The sequence below is a fragment of the Colossoma macropomum genome, unplaced genomic scaffold (genome assembly GCF_904425465.1).
Source record: "Colossoma macropomum unplaced genomic scaffold, Colossoma_macropomum, whole genome shotgun sequence".
In the NCBI taxonomy this organism is placed as follows: Eukaryota; Metazoa; Chordata; class Actinopteri; order Characiformes; family Serrasalmidae; genus Colossoma; species Colossoma macropomum.
In genome coordinates this window covers 3,047,067-3,064,650 of record NW_023494800.1, presented here as the reverse complement: position 1 = coordinate 3,064,650, position 17,584 = coordinate 3,047,067, and the positions used below count along the sequence as shown (strand labels likewise).

Sequence of the window (17,584 nt, the reverse complement as noted above, 5' to 3'; positions counted from 1 at the left end):
TATCTAATTACATCGCCCCATCGCCCAGGCCTTCTTCATACCTGACAAAACATCTACAAGCGAACGAAAAAAAAGTTTGCTGGTTCGCACCAAACAAGGCAGGTATGAACGCAGCCTGAAGTGTGTCATAACACACCTGAAGCTAACACTGAAACAGTGAAACCTCTCTGGAGAGAAACGTTCATCATTTACCAGCAGAGCTGATTGCTGGTCTGAATGACAGCAGAGCTTTGCTGCATCTAAGAAAAAAAATCAGCCGGAATCTCATCAGCCATCGTGATCGATGATACACCATCAAATCCTTCACTTCCCGTTCAGCTGTAATATTTTACTGTGGATCTACCCAAGCTACAAACCACAGGCTCTCAAATCAGATGCGCTCCGTCCATTCATCATCCCCAAGCAGACTCAGAGAACAGGAGAGAAAAGTGAGGTGGGTTTAACGGTTTATTCACCACATGATTCTCACTCACAGAGCAAAACTGTGGAGACGAGAATCAAAACTATTTTATACTTAAGACATTTTACCAACTAACAGCACTTACTGCACACGTTTAGGAGCAGATGGAGCTCTGCAGTAATGACCTCATTACTGTCTGTTAGATCTTTAAAAGCTTTTTTTCACTTTGTGCTGCTTCTTAAAGTTAAAGCTGGACTGTAAACAGAGTGTAACCTTTGACCCGTGCTGGTCTGATATCCCTGTTGGTCAGTGTTTGTATGCAGACGTACCTTTAAGTCTCTGTGAACGACGCCCATCTGATGACAGTGCAGCACCGCCTCCAGAATCTGCTGAATACAGTGACTGTACACACACAACACACACAGAGTCAGTAAAGAGCTTCTATATGATTCAATTATATATGATAAACTAGCAATTTCATGTTCTAAGACTCAATATTGTCTTTAAATAAGAAAAAGCTCATGTTTCACTTTAAGGACTGGATAAAGACATTTTCTATTATTACAATAAGTATTATTATTATTAATAGTAGTATTATTAGTATTTTTATTACACATGATACTGTGATTGTTATTATTTATTAAGTATTTAATATTATTTTATTGCATTTTTATTTGCATGAATTTTATTTCTCTATAATTTAAGTTTTTAATGAACATAAATATATAAAATATTTTGAAAAAGCAGTGATTTAGTTATTATTATTATTATTATTATTATTATTATTATTATTATTAAGAAGAGCCATTTTGTCCTTTAACAAAAATCAAACCACTTTGGGAGCCACAACATATTTACGTCTATTTTACCCTCTTGGCTGTAAGTATGTTTCAGTATGTGTTAATGTTCTAGTAAAGGCTAAAAATATAATATAAACAAAAACGCAGACTTACTTTGCTCTGCTTTAAGCTTTAGTTCAGCTATAGCCGCTTTTCTCACATCTCTGACAGGAAACTTTTCCACAAAAGTGGAAAAATGTCTTGGAAAACGTCTCTCAATGTTCACCTTTTATGAGGCTGAAGTCACTTCTCATTCTCCAGCTTCTTGTTCGAATTTTCCCGTTCCACCTTAAATGGTGCCTGAGGTGCCAGAATGTACCTGCTGCACTATTTAAGGTGGAACAGGACAATTTGAACGAGAAGCTGGCGAATGAGAATCTGACTTCAGCTTCATGACTTTTTAGTGTTTGTCAGTTTCTCGTTGCAGATTAAACGTATCAGGAAACCAGCTGGAGTGATTATAAACACAAATCAGTCCATTCGTCTCCAAATTATCGATGTTCATCTTAAATCTTTCTCTTTGCCTTTTCGTTATATACTAGCTATTGAGAATGTTGTCTGCGCGCTGATCTTCAGTTGAATTAGCAGTTAACTTCAGCGTTTAAGACCATTTATTGTTAAAATTGTGTAGTGAAAATTACCCATATTTTTAAGAGTGTTGTTATGAGCCTCATATATCAGTTCTATGGAGGTTTTTGATGCAGTAATAATGTTCATACATATACATAGAGATTTTCTGTACTTCAGCTAAAGTGGAAGTACCCTGTCTACATTTCTAACCTGAGAACAAAAATATTAAAAAGTATCAGAAGTAAAAAATACACTCTTAGCAAAAAGCGTCCTGTACAGTACCATGTAACAATACCGGAACCCTTTTAGGTGCTATATTGAACCCTTTTCAAAAAGGTTCTATGTACAGCACATCCTCCTCTATTCTGAAGAACCCTTTCACAATGCAAAGAACCCTTTAATCATGCACAGGGTTCTTAGCATGTTCATGGTTGCATATAGAACCATTTTTGTTATTAAAGAACCCTTGAAGAACTATCATTTTTAAAAGAACACTGTGGCTTCTGCCTTAATAAGCCCAGTTACTTCAGAATAATATTTATAACAGTGTTATAAATGTCCATCACGTTAGTTTAAGGCCCTTTCTGTTAATCTAATCTTATTTATTTCCATAAATACTGGCATAAGCTGTTCATGAATACCTGAGTACCCATTTAAAAGCTGTAAACTGACCCCAGATCAGCATTCTTACTGTGAGGAGTTTTGGTTCTGTATAGAACCACAAACACTCAAAGAACCATTTGTATACTGAAATGGTTCTCTGCGTGGCAAAATGGTTCTTCAGATTGAACAAGAATGTGTTGTATATGGTTCTATATAAAACCTTTTTGAAAAGGGTTCTTCTATTGTTACAGGCTTGACATCCTAACAATAGCTGAACTTTTTTTGGTGCTATATAGAACCCTAAAAGGTTCTATATAGAACTATCTAGAGCACTCCGCATTCTGCAATCTGAAGAACTCTTTCATGTGTTTATGAGTGTTTATGGTTCTGTGTAGAATCATTTTCATTATTAAAGAACCTTTGAAGAACCATCTTTTTTAAAAGTATACTGTGGCTTCTGCCTTAATAAGCCCAATTACTACTGTAATAATATTTATAACAGTGTTATAAATATCCATCACTTTAGTTTAAGGCCCCTTGTGTTAATACGATGTTAGTTATTTAATGAATATAAATAATAAGCTGTTCATGAATACTCAAGTACCCAAAGCTCATGCTTTTGTGTTATCAGGTCCCTGTGTTGGTTGACTTTACATAAAAGTGCTATAAAAACTGTCAGTAAATTAGACAGCTGACCTGTTGGTCAGTAAGCAGGTCTTTCTGTATGTTTAACTAATGTGAACATGGACATGCTGGTCAAACGGAGATCAGGGTAATTAACAGCAGCAGCGAGTCGTGTCGGTGAGGAGCAGATATAAATAGCCGCAGCGCTCAGTGTAAACTGATTAGAGAGAGTTGCTGCACACCGGGGGGTCGCGACCTCGTCCGATTGCCTTCATTAGCTCGCTTTAATACCCCGTCATCAAACCCCAGCAAATCAATGGCTTTAAATCCACACTATTAGTCGCTCTGACTGTAAACAAACTGCAGCTTTTATCTGTTTATTTATTTATTGATTAGCTGGACATGATGACAAATGACCCCTATTTAAATTTCACTCTCAGACTGAGCGGTTTTAGTCAGCGGAACGCCTCGCTGCCTTCTGAATTTTCATGAGCAATGTCTGATTTTCAGTTAAAATCACAAAACTTTGTTTTCAATTAACACAATTAACAATGAACAATTTTTCAACAGAAATAATAACAATACATTTTAGTTCATCATAAAGCAGGTCTGTGCTCAGCTTCACATTGATCACAGTATCTTCCTCAGTATTAAGAGCAGATTTTGCCTCAATAATTAAGACAGTTTTCATCTCCATACTGACATTAAAAGCGCTTCGTCGCTGTCGGGATAAAAACTTACACGTTATATTTACACATGATATTGTTTTCCTCTAAATAAACCTGATTAGGCTTTAATAAGGTCAGATGATGTATGAACGACAGCAAGGGGCTACAATTATGGAGGAGCTGACTGTAGATATGGTATATGATATATACACTTGGCATGAATTCACAAAGCTTTTCAGAGTAGAAGTGCTGATCTAGGACCAGATTCCTCTCTTATTTATTAGGCTTTTACTGACAGGAACAGATCCTAGATCAGTACTGCTACTCTCAGAAGCTTTATGAATAAGGGCCATTGATTGTATATATGATATATATGATATATATATATATATATACACTTATTTAGTGTACACTCATTGACTGTATATATGATATATATGATAAATATATGCACATCAACTGTATATATGACATATATGATATATACACTCACTGACTGTATATATGATGAATACACCCATTGGCTGTATGTATGATATGTGATATATATGCTGATTGGCTGTATACACGATCTATATGATAGATACACCCATTGGCTGTATATATGATATATATGATATATACGCTCATTGACAGTATATATGATAAACATGATATATATATACGCATTGACTGTTTATTTGGTATATATGATATATACACTAATTGACTGTATGTTCGATATATAGGATAAATATACCCACTGGCTGTATATATGATATATATGAAAAATATGATCATTGTATGTATATAATATACATACACCGATCAGACATAACATTATGACCACCTCCTTGTTTCTACACTCATTGTCCATTTTATCAGCTCCACTTACTATATAGGTGCACTTTGTAGTTCTACAGTTACAGACTGTAGTCCATCTGTTTCTCTGCATACTTTGTTAGCCCCCTTTTTACCCTGTTCTTCAGTGGTCAGGACCCCCTTGGACCCTCACAGAGCAGGTACTATTTGGGTGGTGGATCTTTCTCAGCACTGCAGTAACACTGACGTGGTGGCGGTGTGCTAGTGTGTGCTGTGCTGGTCTGAGTGGATCAGACACAGCAGTGCTGCTGGAGTTTTTAAACACCTCAGTGTCATTGCTGGACTGAGAATAGTCCACCAACCAAAAACATCCAGCCAACAGTGTCCTGTGGGCAGGGTCCTGTGACCACTGATGAAGGACTAGAGGATGACCAACACAAACTGTGCAGCAGCAGATGAGCTATCGTCTCTGGCTTTACATCTACAGGGTGGACTGACAAGGTAGAAGTATCTAATAGAGTGGACAGGGAGTGGACACAGTGTTTAAAACAAGGGGGTGGTCAGAATGTTATGCCTGATCGGTGTACACTCATTGACTGTATATTTGATATTTATGATAAATACACTCATCGACTGTATATATGATATTAATGATATATTCACTCATTGGTTGGAACATGCAGACACATGCAGTGGTCAAAGTATTTCTGAATTATTGAATATGTCTTGCTTTTTAAATGGGAAAAAACATGGGGAAAACTTGCTTTAGGATCAAATTTGAGCAAATAAGACAATTAATCATGATTAACAACACAAAATACTTTGATTAATCACAATAATTTTAATCATTTGATTGCCCTAATTCATCTCTTAGAACCTTTCATAGAGAAATGCAGCTTAGTGTGCTTCAAAACAGTGTGCAAACAAAACAAGCTTAAAAAGGACAGAAAGTAACTGAAAGCTGAGTTGAACAAATGGTTTTGAGTTGATTTTTATGCTGTCAGCAGACGGAGGCAGACGCAACCGAGCAGGTAAACAACTACAAATCTGTGGAGCATAAAAATAAAGACGCTCCTCTAATTTTCTTGTTTTACTGCAGAAACGTCCAGCACGGTTTCGCTGAGTTACTGCTGGGACTGTGTGTGTGTGTGTGTACTTGCCTGGCATCTGCCTCGCTGTAATATTCTCTGGCGACGATGTCCTCGAACAGTTCACCACCCGTCACTCTGGAAGAAACAACAGATCAGTCCAACAACTCGAGAGTTAAATCGATAGTTCAACCAACACATCAGACTCCATCAGCCCCACTCAATCAGACAAGACACATTTGGTGTCTGAAGTTTAGCTTCTTTAGCTTTAGCACTGAGAGGCTAATGCAGAACCCCATTTCCAAAGAAGTCGAAAAGAAGTGCAAAATGTAAATAAAAACAGAATACAATTAAGTGCAAATCATTTAAAGCCTATATTTAATTGGAAATAGTACAAAGACAACATATCAAATGTTGAAACTGAGAAATCGTATAGTTTTTTTTAATATATGCCCATTCTGGCAACAGGTCAGTAACATGAATGGCCATAAACAGAGCATTTCAGAGAGGCTGAGTCTTTCAGAAGTAAAAATGGGGGGTTCACCACTCTGTGAAAGAATGCGCAGGCGCAGTAAAACAATTCAAGAATAATGTTACTTAATATAAAATAGCAAAGGACTTGGGGATTTCATCATCTACAGTGCATAATCTCATTAAAAGATTCAGAGAGTCCCAAGAAATCTCTGTATGCAAGGGACAAGGCTGAAAACCAGTGTTGCATGGCTGTGATCTTTGGGCCCTCAGGCGGCACTGCATTAAAAACAGACGTGATTCTGTAGAGGAAATCACTGTATGGGTTCAGGAACACTTCCAAAAACTACTGTCTGTTAACACAGTTTGTCGCTGCATCCACAAATGCAAGTTCAAACTCTTAAAACGCAAAGAAGAAACCATATATAAACAGGACCCAGAAACGCTGCCGCCTTCCCTGGGCTCATTTAAGTTAAACTGAGGTGAAGTGGTGAAGTGTCCTGTGGTCCGAATCACGAATCAAACTTTTAAAAAGTTTTTTGGGAATCATGGACATCATGTCCTCCAGGCTAAAGAGGAGAGGGATCATCTGGCTTGTTATCAGCTCACATTTCAAAAGCCAGCATCCGTGATGGCATGGGGGGCATTAGTGCACATGACACGGGTGACTTGCACATCTGTGAAGGCACCATTAATGCTGAATGATATATACAGGTTTTGGAACAACATATGCTGCCATCCAGATGATGTCCTTTTCAGGGAAGGCCTTGCTTATGTCAGCAAGACAATATCAGACCACATTCTGCATTTATTACAATATCATGGCTTTGTAGTAAAAGAGTTTGGGTGCTAAAATGACCCGCCTGCAGTCCAGACCTGTCACCACTGAAAAGATTTACTGCATTACGGAATGAAAAAAAAAAATACATTAAAGGGACCCCAAACTGATGAGCAGCTGAAATCCTATTTCAAGCAAGAATGGGAAAATGTTGTGTTGCTGCCATCAAAGTCAAAATGGGCATTTCTCTTTTTTCAGAATGAAAATTTCTCAGTATCAACATTTGATATGTTGTCTTTGTTTTTCTGTACATTCCATTTTAAAATGTTGTGGAAAATCAAATTTTCTAAACATTCCATTTAGGAAAGTTGAGGACATTCAAATTTTCTGAACATTCCATTTAGGAATGTTGAGGACGTTCGACTTTTCGGAACATTACATTTTAGAATGTTGTGGAAAATCAAATTTTCTGAACATTCCATTTTGGAATGTTGAGAAGACTCAAGCTTTCTGAACACTCCATTTTGGAATGTTGTGGAAAATTGAATTTTCTAAACATTCCATTTTGGAATGTTGTGGAAAATTGAATTTTCTAAACATTCCATTTTGAAATGTTGTGGAAAATTACATTTTCTGAACATTCCATTTAAAAATGTTGAGGACATTTGAATTTTCTGAACATTCCAATTTAGAATGTTGTGGAAAATCAAATTTTCTGAGCATTCCATTTTGGAATGTTGACTAGATTAGAATTTTCTAAATGTTCCATTTTGAAATGTTGAGTAGATTCAAATTTTCTGAACATTCCATTTTTTAATGTTGTGGAAAATCAATTTTTCTGTACATTCCATTTTAGAATGTTGTGGAAAATCTAATTTTCTGAACATTCCATTTTTTAATGTTGTGGAAAATCAATTTTTCTGTACATTCCATTTTAGAATGTTGTGGAAAATCTAATTTTCTGAGCATTCCATTTTGGAATGTTGAGTAGATTCAAATTTTCTGAACATTCCATTTAGAATGTTGCGGAAAATCAAATTTTCTGAGCATTCCATTTTGGAATGTTGAGGACATTCATATTTTCTGAACATTCCATTATAGAATGTTGTGGAAAATCTAATTTTCTGAACATTTCATTTTGGAATGTTGAGTAGATTCAAATTTTCTGAACATTCCATTTTAGAATGCTGAGGACATTCAAATTTTTTCTGAACATTCCATTTTAGAATGTTGAGTAGATTCAAATTTTCTGAACATTCCATTTTGGAATGTTGAGGACATTCGAATTTTTTCTGAACATTCCATTTTGAAATGTTGAGTAGATTCAAATTTTCTGAACATTCCATTTTGGAATGTTGAATAGATTAGAATTTTCTGAACATTCTATTTTGGAATGTTGAGGACATTCAAATTTTCTGAACATTCCATTTTAGAATGTTGTGGAAAATCAAATTTTTTGAACATTCCATTTTGGAATGTTGAGTAGAATCAAATTTTCTGAACATTCCATTCACAGCCTCATTCACCGGCTCCTGTCTGAACTCCATGCACAGTGGATCTGGAGTACCAGCACTGTCAGAACAAAACGTTGTGTCTCCATTTTTGTTTTTTTACCTTTGCGCAGTGTTTGGAAATGCCAGCTGCTCTTTACATTGAGTTGAATGAATTGCCAAAATTTCTTGGAAACAAAATCTTGTCCCATTAGCTTCCATTCAACATTTTTTTCCTCCTCCCGTACAGTTACCATTTTGGAGATACAAAGTTTTGTCGCCACAGCAACCATATTTTTAACACAAATCATATTTTCAATTCACTGATGTTTTTTCTTCTTGGTTTGCTTTTCATTCTTGTCTCTGTTCTTGTTTTTGTGTCTGCAGCCCCAGTAAAAACGTTTGTTAATGTTGTCAGTTTCTTCATTTCTTCACTCACTCCTGCCGTCAGCTGAAAGCAGCCAGTAGCAAATTCCTACATGCACACGCCATACAGAGATGTGAGGCTGATATAAGTGACAACATTAGTTCTTGAACATTTTAAAGCAAGAATTATTCCTTCAATAAAGAGTACTTTTATATTAATATTAATTACATTAGTGAACAGAATAGTGGATTTTAGCAGATAGGCCTCCACTGCTGCATTACTGCAGCCCGGTATCACTGACCCACAGCCCGGCAGTCGAGAGCCTCTGAGTTTAAGCTTCACCACAGCTCTGAAGAAAACATCTTAAATCATCACAAACACTTTAATCTAATCACTCTGACACAGGAGCTCTTACAACAACTAATTCATTGTGACTGTTCATGTCATTATGGCTGATTTCACTGGTTAAAAAATGAAGTTTATCCTGTGGGCATATCTTATTCTTTGTGAATATAGTTCTTATGATCTATATGCTTACTTGGTAATAAAAAAATTGATCACAAAAAATGAAATTTTATAATCTGGCTGCCTTAAATTTAGATTTTATTAAACTAATATAATACAGTAAAATAATACAGTAACTACAGAAGTACAGAGAGGCCATGAGATAGTTATAATTTTCTAGATTGTTATCTTGAGATCATGACTTAACTGTCTTGTGATGTCAAGATAACAAAGTTGTCGTCTTAAGGTCGTGACTTAATTATGTTTTCGAGATTAAGTTGTGATCTCAAGATAACAGCTTAACTGTCTTGTGATCTCAAGATAACTAAGTTGTTACTATGAGATCACGACTTAGTACCTTGTGATCTCAAGAAAACAAAAGTTGTTATTTTGAGATCACGACTTATCTTGTGATCTTGAGATAACAAAAGTGGTTATTTTGAGATCACAACATAATTAAGTTGTGATCTCAAGAGAACAACTTAACCGTCTTGTGATCTCAAGAAAAAAAAGTTTTTATTTTGAGATCACGACTTATCTTGTGATCTCAAGATAATTAAGTTGTGATTTCAATATAACAACTTAACTGTCTTGTGATCAAGATAATGAACTTGTTATTATGAGATCATGACTTAATCATCTTGTGATCTCAAGATAAAAGTTGCTATTGTGAGATCATAAGATAATTAAGCTGTGGTCTTATGATAACAACTGTCTTGTGATCTCAAGATAACGAAGACTTGTAATTTAATTATCTCATGATCTTGAGATAACAAAATTTGTTATCTTGAGATCACAACATAATTTAGTCGTGACATGACATTGATTACTGTTCTGTTAATAGGGCTGCACAATTAATCAAAAATATTGAAATAATGACCTCAATTAGATCATGAAATCTAAATCAAGGGCAGCACTGACTCTGCACTTCACAGACACTGTGACTGTAATGGTTCAATTTCCATTAGTATGAATTAAAGGTGGGCAATTTGAATTTATTTTATTGATACTGTGATACTGTTTGTTATTGTGATAAACAGCATATCATGGATATCATCAGTAAATAAAGAGCATTGAGCAACTGCATATGTCATTATGAAGATAATTACTCATAATTAATCCTGTTTAATCGAATTTAGTGCCGCACAGAAAGTGAAATGTAGAATAAATATCATTGTGTTAAGAGTTTCTGAAGGCGGTTTTTAAATGTGACATACTGTGACATACTGTGACATAGTGACGGTGTGCCAAAATATTGTGCGATGTATCATGAAAATGTATCATATGATATTTTTTATATTTTTCATATTGCCAACCTCAAATAAGAACCCAACCTCAAATAAGAACATTATTATAAACATCGCTATAAACAGACTTTCTACATTCAAAATTTCATTTTCACTGTTTCAAACTGAATTTCTGAGATTAAAAACTGTGGATTAAAAGCAAAAACTGCTCCCACAAAAGCTCGTTAATTGGTAACAGCACATCCTTGAGGAGAATCTTTAGCCTGCTAGAGTCTTAATAAGTTGGTTCTTCAAGGGTTCTTTTGTAAAGGGCAAAGTTCTATGCAGAGCTCTACGTTGAACCATTTCATGCTTAAATGGTGAAATCGTTCTTCAGATTGATGGAGAATGTGTTGAAAATGGTTCTATACAGCAACGAAAAGGGTTCTGCCATTGTTACAAGTTTGACATTGTAACGATAGCAGAACCGTTTCTGGTGCTGCACAGAACCATTTTCAAAAAGGTTCTATATAGAATCTTATTCCACATTCTCCATCAATCTGAAGAACCATTTCACCATGCAAAGAACCATATAAGCATGAAATGGTTCTACACAGAACTCATGGTTCTCAATAGAACCATTCCCTTTACAAAAGAACCCTTGAAGAACCACCATTTTTAAGAGTGTATGATGTGCTGTGCACTTTAAAGTGTTTCTCTGCAGATATAGCACCAGTGAAACAATCGGGTTCGAGCTGTTTTATCAGGATTTTGCTGATTACTTCATTTGTACTTTTAATGAAATTACAATGTAATTTTCTTTAGAAAGTCACTCATCTTTAATGTATAGTTTTCTTCACGTCATGAGAAGTGTTACATCTCTGAACTGCTACTTAGTGTAAGGATGTAACATGTATTCTGTACAAAATTGACATCAACAAATCTAAATTGTAATTATAAATCAAAGCTGATTTCAGTTTACTGGTGACTTTCTGTTTTATCTTCAACAAACTCAGAATAGCCGGCCAAATTACTTACTTAATTAAAGTAAGTAAGTAAAGTAAGTAAAGTAAAGTAAAGTAAAGTAAAGTAAGTAATTAAAATAACTGATCTTTTTGTTTTTTTCCTGTCGTGTCATGCCTTTTCAACGTGTTAAAATGTTGTCACGTTATAATTATAAAAAAAATAGAAAGGAAGAAAGAAAGAAGTTGAGATGAAATGATCTGAAGCAAATTCACTTACAGGTCAAAGATCAGGTAATGATGCCCCTCCTCTGAGATGCTGTCATGTAGGCGCACTGGAACAGAGATATTAGAGGTAATGAGTGTCCGTGAAACAGCAGCTCATATTCCAAACTCATAATTATCTCAATTATCTCCAGTCATCAGCAGAACAGGCCGCTCCAGCGCTCCTCCCTCACTGCCAGCAGGCTTTTCACTTCCACTGCCAGAGAACAATAGCAGTAAATCCCTGCAGCTCGTTCGAACGTCTGCGGTGACGCTGACGCGCGGCTCACTGAGACATCTGCGGCCAAATTACCGGAAACACCCGGCAGACGCAGCGAGATTCTAAGAACATTTCAGACGCTGGACAAACATGTCAATGGATCATTCACTTTAACACAGTTATTCTGCAGTAAAATAGATCATCATCCAGATACGGAGATAAATCACCATCACTCAGCCCACACGCTCCGGAAAATCATACACAAAAATACAAAAAATGAGGTTAATGTGGAAAAATTAATAAAAAAAAGTAACCACTATGAATTATCCAGTAACTAATATGAATTGTACAGTATCTCCAATTAATTATTCATTAACTACAATGAATTATGCTGTATTTACTATGAATTATTCACTACCTACAATTAATTATTCAGTATCTAATATGAATTATTCAGTAACCACTATGAATTATTCAGTAACCACTATGAATTGTTCAGTATCTACTATGAATTATTCAGTATCTACATTAATTATTCATTAACTACAATGAATTATTCAGTAACCACTATGAATTATTAAGTATCTACTATGAATTATTCAGTATCTATTATGAATTATCCAGTAACTACTATGAATTGTTCAGTGTCTACTGTCAGTACTCCAGTATCTACTATGAATTATTCAGTATCTACATTAATTATTCATTAACTACAATGAATTATTCAGTAACTACTATGAATTGTTCAGTATCAACTATGAATTATTCAGTATCTATTATGAATTATCCAGTAACCATTATGAATTGTTCAGTGTCTACTGTCAACTACTATGAATTATTTAGTGACCACTGGAAAGTTGCGCAGTAACTACTATCAATTATCCAAAATGTATTATGCATTATTTAGTAACCACTATGAATTATCCAGGAACTACTATGAATTACTCAATATTCATGATGAATTATTCAGTAAGAATATATATGATTAAGTAGGTTAAAAGCAGATAAAATGAGGCAAAGTAAAAAATAATTAAGATGAGCAATAAAAACGTAAAAATCTTCATCACTCAATAAAAACCATTCCTCACTGTGCAGGAAGTGAGTGAGTGTGCTGTGTTTGTGTTTAAAGGAGAACAGTTGTGATTCTCTGTGTTTGAGGACAACGCAGCTGAACAGCACACACTCACCCCCCCCCAACCCAACACCCCCCTCCCCCCGGCCCCTGAGTGTGTGTGTGGATGCGGTGCTGTGTGGGAGCAGAAACTGAGCAGAAGAACAGAAGAGAGAGGAGAGGAAAGAGCGAACAGAGAAGGGAGAAGGGAGGAGAGAGAAGCTGGTGTTGGATAACTTCACCTGACAACACCAATGCATAGCAACGATTACATAAGCCGTGAAAAAGAAACGGCACCCACTATCGCTCACAATCGCACAGCCTTTCAGTCTTTTTTTCCCACAGAAGCCGTCTGATCTGTAAACGCCCGACTTCTCAGGTCTGCAGATGATCCTCGTATTGTAAGTTTTCAGTTACTTGGAGCTGTAATAGTAAGTTAAAGGGGAACTCCACCAAAATTCCTGCAGAATTAAATGGTTAAGATGTAAACAGGGTCATTCAGAGTGGTTTGGTGTGAAACGCTCTGTTCTAGAGAAACGAGTCAGAATTGTTCACAGTGGTGGTGATAGGAACCAGACGTCCACCTCTAAAAGCTCCCTCACAGAAAGTTACTACATGAAATGGTTATGAATTCACTGTCTGATGACTGAGACACTGTTTTATAATAGTTTTGAGAAGATTTTGGCCTTAAACTCATTCATGGTGGAGAGAAACAAGCAGGGTGTTGTGAAGCAAAATAGTCCCCAAAGTAAACTTATTATTCCAGATTTTCCACTATTTTCCATCGTCAACATTCCATATAAACTCAGAAGACTCGTGTAGGTTCACTGGTGGTTTTGGAAAGTAAATAAAATGTCTATATTTGTGTTGTAGTCATGGCGACCCCTGGTTCATATCACCACCACTGTAGAGACATCTGAACCATTTCACACCAAACCACTCTGAATCACTGTGTTTACATCTTAACCACTCAACTATGCAGAAAAAAACAGTGGAATTCCCCTTAAAAGGAATAGTTTGGTGAAAAATAAGATTAATGTGATTTATCACTGACCCCAAATGCGGTCACTCAGACAAGACGTGTTTGATATCTGATGAATACTTCTTTGATTTACAATGGGAGACACTAGGCTAATGTTGCTAACAAACAATGGAATTGGACAACTCATCTCCATAAATATAAGGCCAAAAACGTCTCGCAACCCAATAAAAATGCATCCATATTGTTATTTATTCTGCACAGACACATTAATGTGGTTTAGCACATAATATAATATAAATACAAAATAAACTTCTCTGCATAGCTGAATGATACTGTGAGTAACTGGAACCACCTTTACCTCTACGCAAGATGACCAGACATGGCGCTGTGGGAATACCTAAACACACAGACAGTGTCTAACTTATGGCGACTGGCCAGAGAAGCAAAGCCTTTGTACTTGGAAGATCAAAACAATGTCTAATCCCAGATAGCGAGCATATATCAGTCTGCTGGCTTGATAAGCTCGGCACCTTGCTGACTGTATGCCACTGCTGGTCCACCCTCGGACCACCCAGGTTACTGTCTGGTACTGCATACCAGCACTAACTAGATTTTAATCTCTTCAAACAGATTTTAAATGCACAGAGACTTTTATTTTGAAAAATAAACTAAGACAAATATTACAAACAACTGAGAGGGAAAGAAAATAATGACTAGGCCTAATATAAACGCTGAGCAAAACACGACTGGACTGCCAGCTTTGGCATCAGGGGGCCAACAGATGCCCACTATCCTCCTACTATCAAAGATTATGATTTTGACATTTTTAGCTGTATATGTATGAACTTGAGTACACATATGAAGAAATGTATCAGCTGGATGCTGGACCCACCAGTGGCTCACTGGACATATCTGTGGCTTCGTGTACAACAGGAACTGGGTTAACTCAAGGAAAGTGCCACGGCGGTTCTGACTGAGGTGAAGTGGGAGCTGTTGGTGAGAGAACTTGAACAATTTGACATTGACATTACCCTGCCCCCTGCTCATTGCGGGGGACCCAGAGCTGCTCCCAGGCCAACATGGAGATATGATCCCTCCAGCGGGTCCTAGGACGACCTCGGGAGCTCATCCCAGTAGGCCGTGCCTGGTACACCCCCACCAGGAGGCGGCCGGGGGGGGGCATCCTAATCAGACGCCCGAACTACCACAACAGGTGGAGGAGTAGTGGCTCTACTCTGAGCTCCTCCCGGATGACCAAGCTCCTCACCCTGTCAGTAGAGTGTAGCCCACCACCCTCGAAGAAAGCTCATTTTCTCCACTTGTATGCTTGTTCTCATTCTTTCGGTCATCACCCACAGCTCATGACCACAGGTGAGGGTGGGAATGCAGACCGACCGGTAAACAGAGAGCTTTCCTAGTAACTGCCAGGTGAAAAATGATCACCACGTACACAGAGATTTTAAAGAAGTAGGGACTAAATTCTTATTTGCCAGTTTCTCATTTAAATGGTGCAGCAGTTACACTCCTGCATCTGTACAGGTGCCAGAACGAACCTGCTGCACCATTTAAGGTGGAACAGAAAATTCCAATAAGAAGCTGATTACTGTGCTGGAATACAGCACCTAATTTTGTAGCTTTAATGTTATTTGAGATACAACTTCTATCTGTCTTTCAGTCAAGAAGCCTTAGCTATGCTAACAAACACACTGGCTGTCCGAACAGCAGACTCTCTTGCGGCCTTCAAATGCAAACTGAAGACACGTCTCTTTTTACAGCACTTAAGTGAGCACTGAGTTATGTATTCATTGTACTGTATTGTACTGCACTTATTGGAATACTGTATTGTCTTCCTTTGTGTTTAATTTTCCCTAGGTATCAACATGGGCTTTTGTTTCTAGCAGTATCTGAGTTCAGGACCGGCTTTCTCTCTAACCTTTTTGTAACTAGCAATGATACTTTCTCTAGATGGACAAAGCACTTTTTGTAAGTTGCTCTGGATAAGAGTGTCTGCTAAATGCTGTAAATGTACACCGAACAGGCCTAACATTATGACCACCTCCTTGTTTCTACACTCATTGTCCATTTTATCAGCTCCACTTACTATATAGGTGCACTTTGTAGTTCTACAGTTACAGAGTGTAGTCCATCTGTTTCTCTGCATGCTTTGTTAGCCCCCTTTTACCCTGTTCTTCAGTGGTCAGGACCCCAGTGGACCCTCACAGAGCAGGTACTATTTGGGTGGTGGATCATTCTCACCACTGTAGTAACGATGAAGAAACAGATGGACTACAGTCTGTAATTGTAGAACTACAAAGTGCACCTATATAGCAAGTGGAGCTGATAAAATGGACAATGAGCGTAGAAACAGCATCCTACTAAGCAGGATGTTATGCAGGCGATAAGTTAGCTTAAGTGTGTAAATAAGGTCTATGATGTCTTACTAAATTGTTTGTTTTTTTGATGGGGCTAATCTGCTGCAGGCGGAAAGGGCAAAAGCATGCAAATGTGTTTGTTTTTCAAGACTTTAAAAAAGAAATTGATCCAAAACAGGCTGTTTTTGTAGCTTAGTCTCCATATACAGGCTGTATGGACCGGGCAGTAAACAGCATATTTTGAAACGTGTGTTAAATCTACATCAAACTCTTTTATTTCAAAACAGTGTGGAGAATTCAGTTTTCAACGTTATGTTCCCTTTAATAAGTAGAGAACATGTTCTGATATAAGCATGACTTCCATTGACAATGCAATACAGTCTTCAATTTAGTCCTAATAATGTAAGTTTACATGATTTGATTAGTTTCCACACTATTTATATCTGAACATGTGCTTTACATTCAGAATAAAAGTGTGTCTTACCTGAATCTTTTTATTTTTAACTCATGCAACAAAATAACTGGCAGAAACACAGAAGAGCTCTATATCTGGTAAGCTATCCCCACTGCTGCACACCCACAACCACAAAACTCGAAATGATCCTGCACACAGAGCTGCCCACGTCCACCTGCAGTATTGTCTGCGCTGAGGAGTCAGTACAGAACTGTACAGCATCTCAAGGTTACTGTAGCTGCAACTTTTATTGTCATATAACTCTACGGTTATTACTGTCATTCTACTGTTCATCCTGTTTACATCACCATTTAAATACAATTACATAAAATGAGCATTAATTACATAATGATCAACATTTACATTTATTTAATCTTCTGTACAGACAATATGCACTTTATTTTGTTTTGATGTTAAAAAATGGCAAATATGTAAAGAAAAAATGTAGATTCAAAATTGAAGGTGTATTGTTTACTAACTACTATGATTTATTCATTATGAACTATGGGTTATTCACTATAACTTATTCAGCATCCACTCTGAATTATTCAGTATCCACTATGTATTATTCAGTATCTCCTATAAATTATTCAGCATCCACTCTAAATAATTCAGTATCCTCTATAAATTACTCAATATCTACTATAAATTATTCAGTATGCACTATGAATTATTCAGTAGGCAGTATGAATTATTCAGCATCCACTATGAATTATCAGTATCTACTATGAATTATTTAGTAGGCAGTATGAATTATTTAATATCTACTATAAATTGTTCAGTATGCACT

General features: G+C 36.7%; 1 protein-coding gene across 1 annotated transcript in view; it reads right to left on the bottom strand.

Moving 5' to 3' along the window:
- Positions 1–17,584, bottom strand: part of camk2a (calcium/calmodulin-dependent protein kinase II alpha) — a 117,780-nt gene that overhangs the window by 40,227 nt on the left and 59,969 nt on the right. Inside the window, exons 4-6 of the mRNA XM_036588111.1 lie at positions 11,672–11,726; positions 5,666–5,731; positions 730–802 (exon numbers count right to left, since the gene is read on the bottom strand). Of these exons, the coding sequence (XP_036444004.1) occupies positions 730–802; positions 5,666–5,731; positions 11,672–11,726 (194 nt within the window). The remainder of the gene's footprint in view (positions 1–729; positions 803–5,665; positions 5,732–11,671; positions 11,727–17,584) is intronic.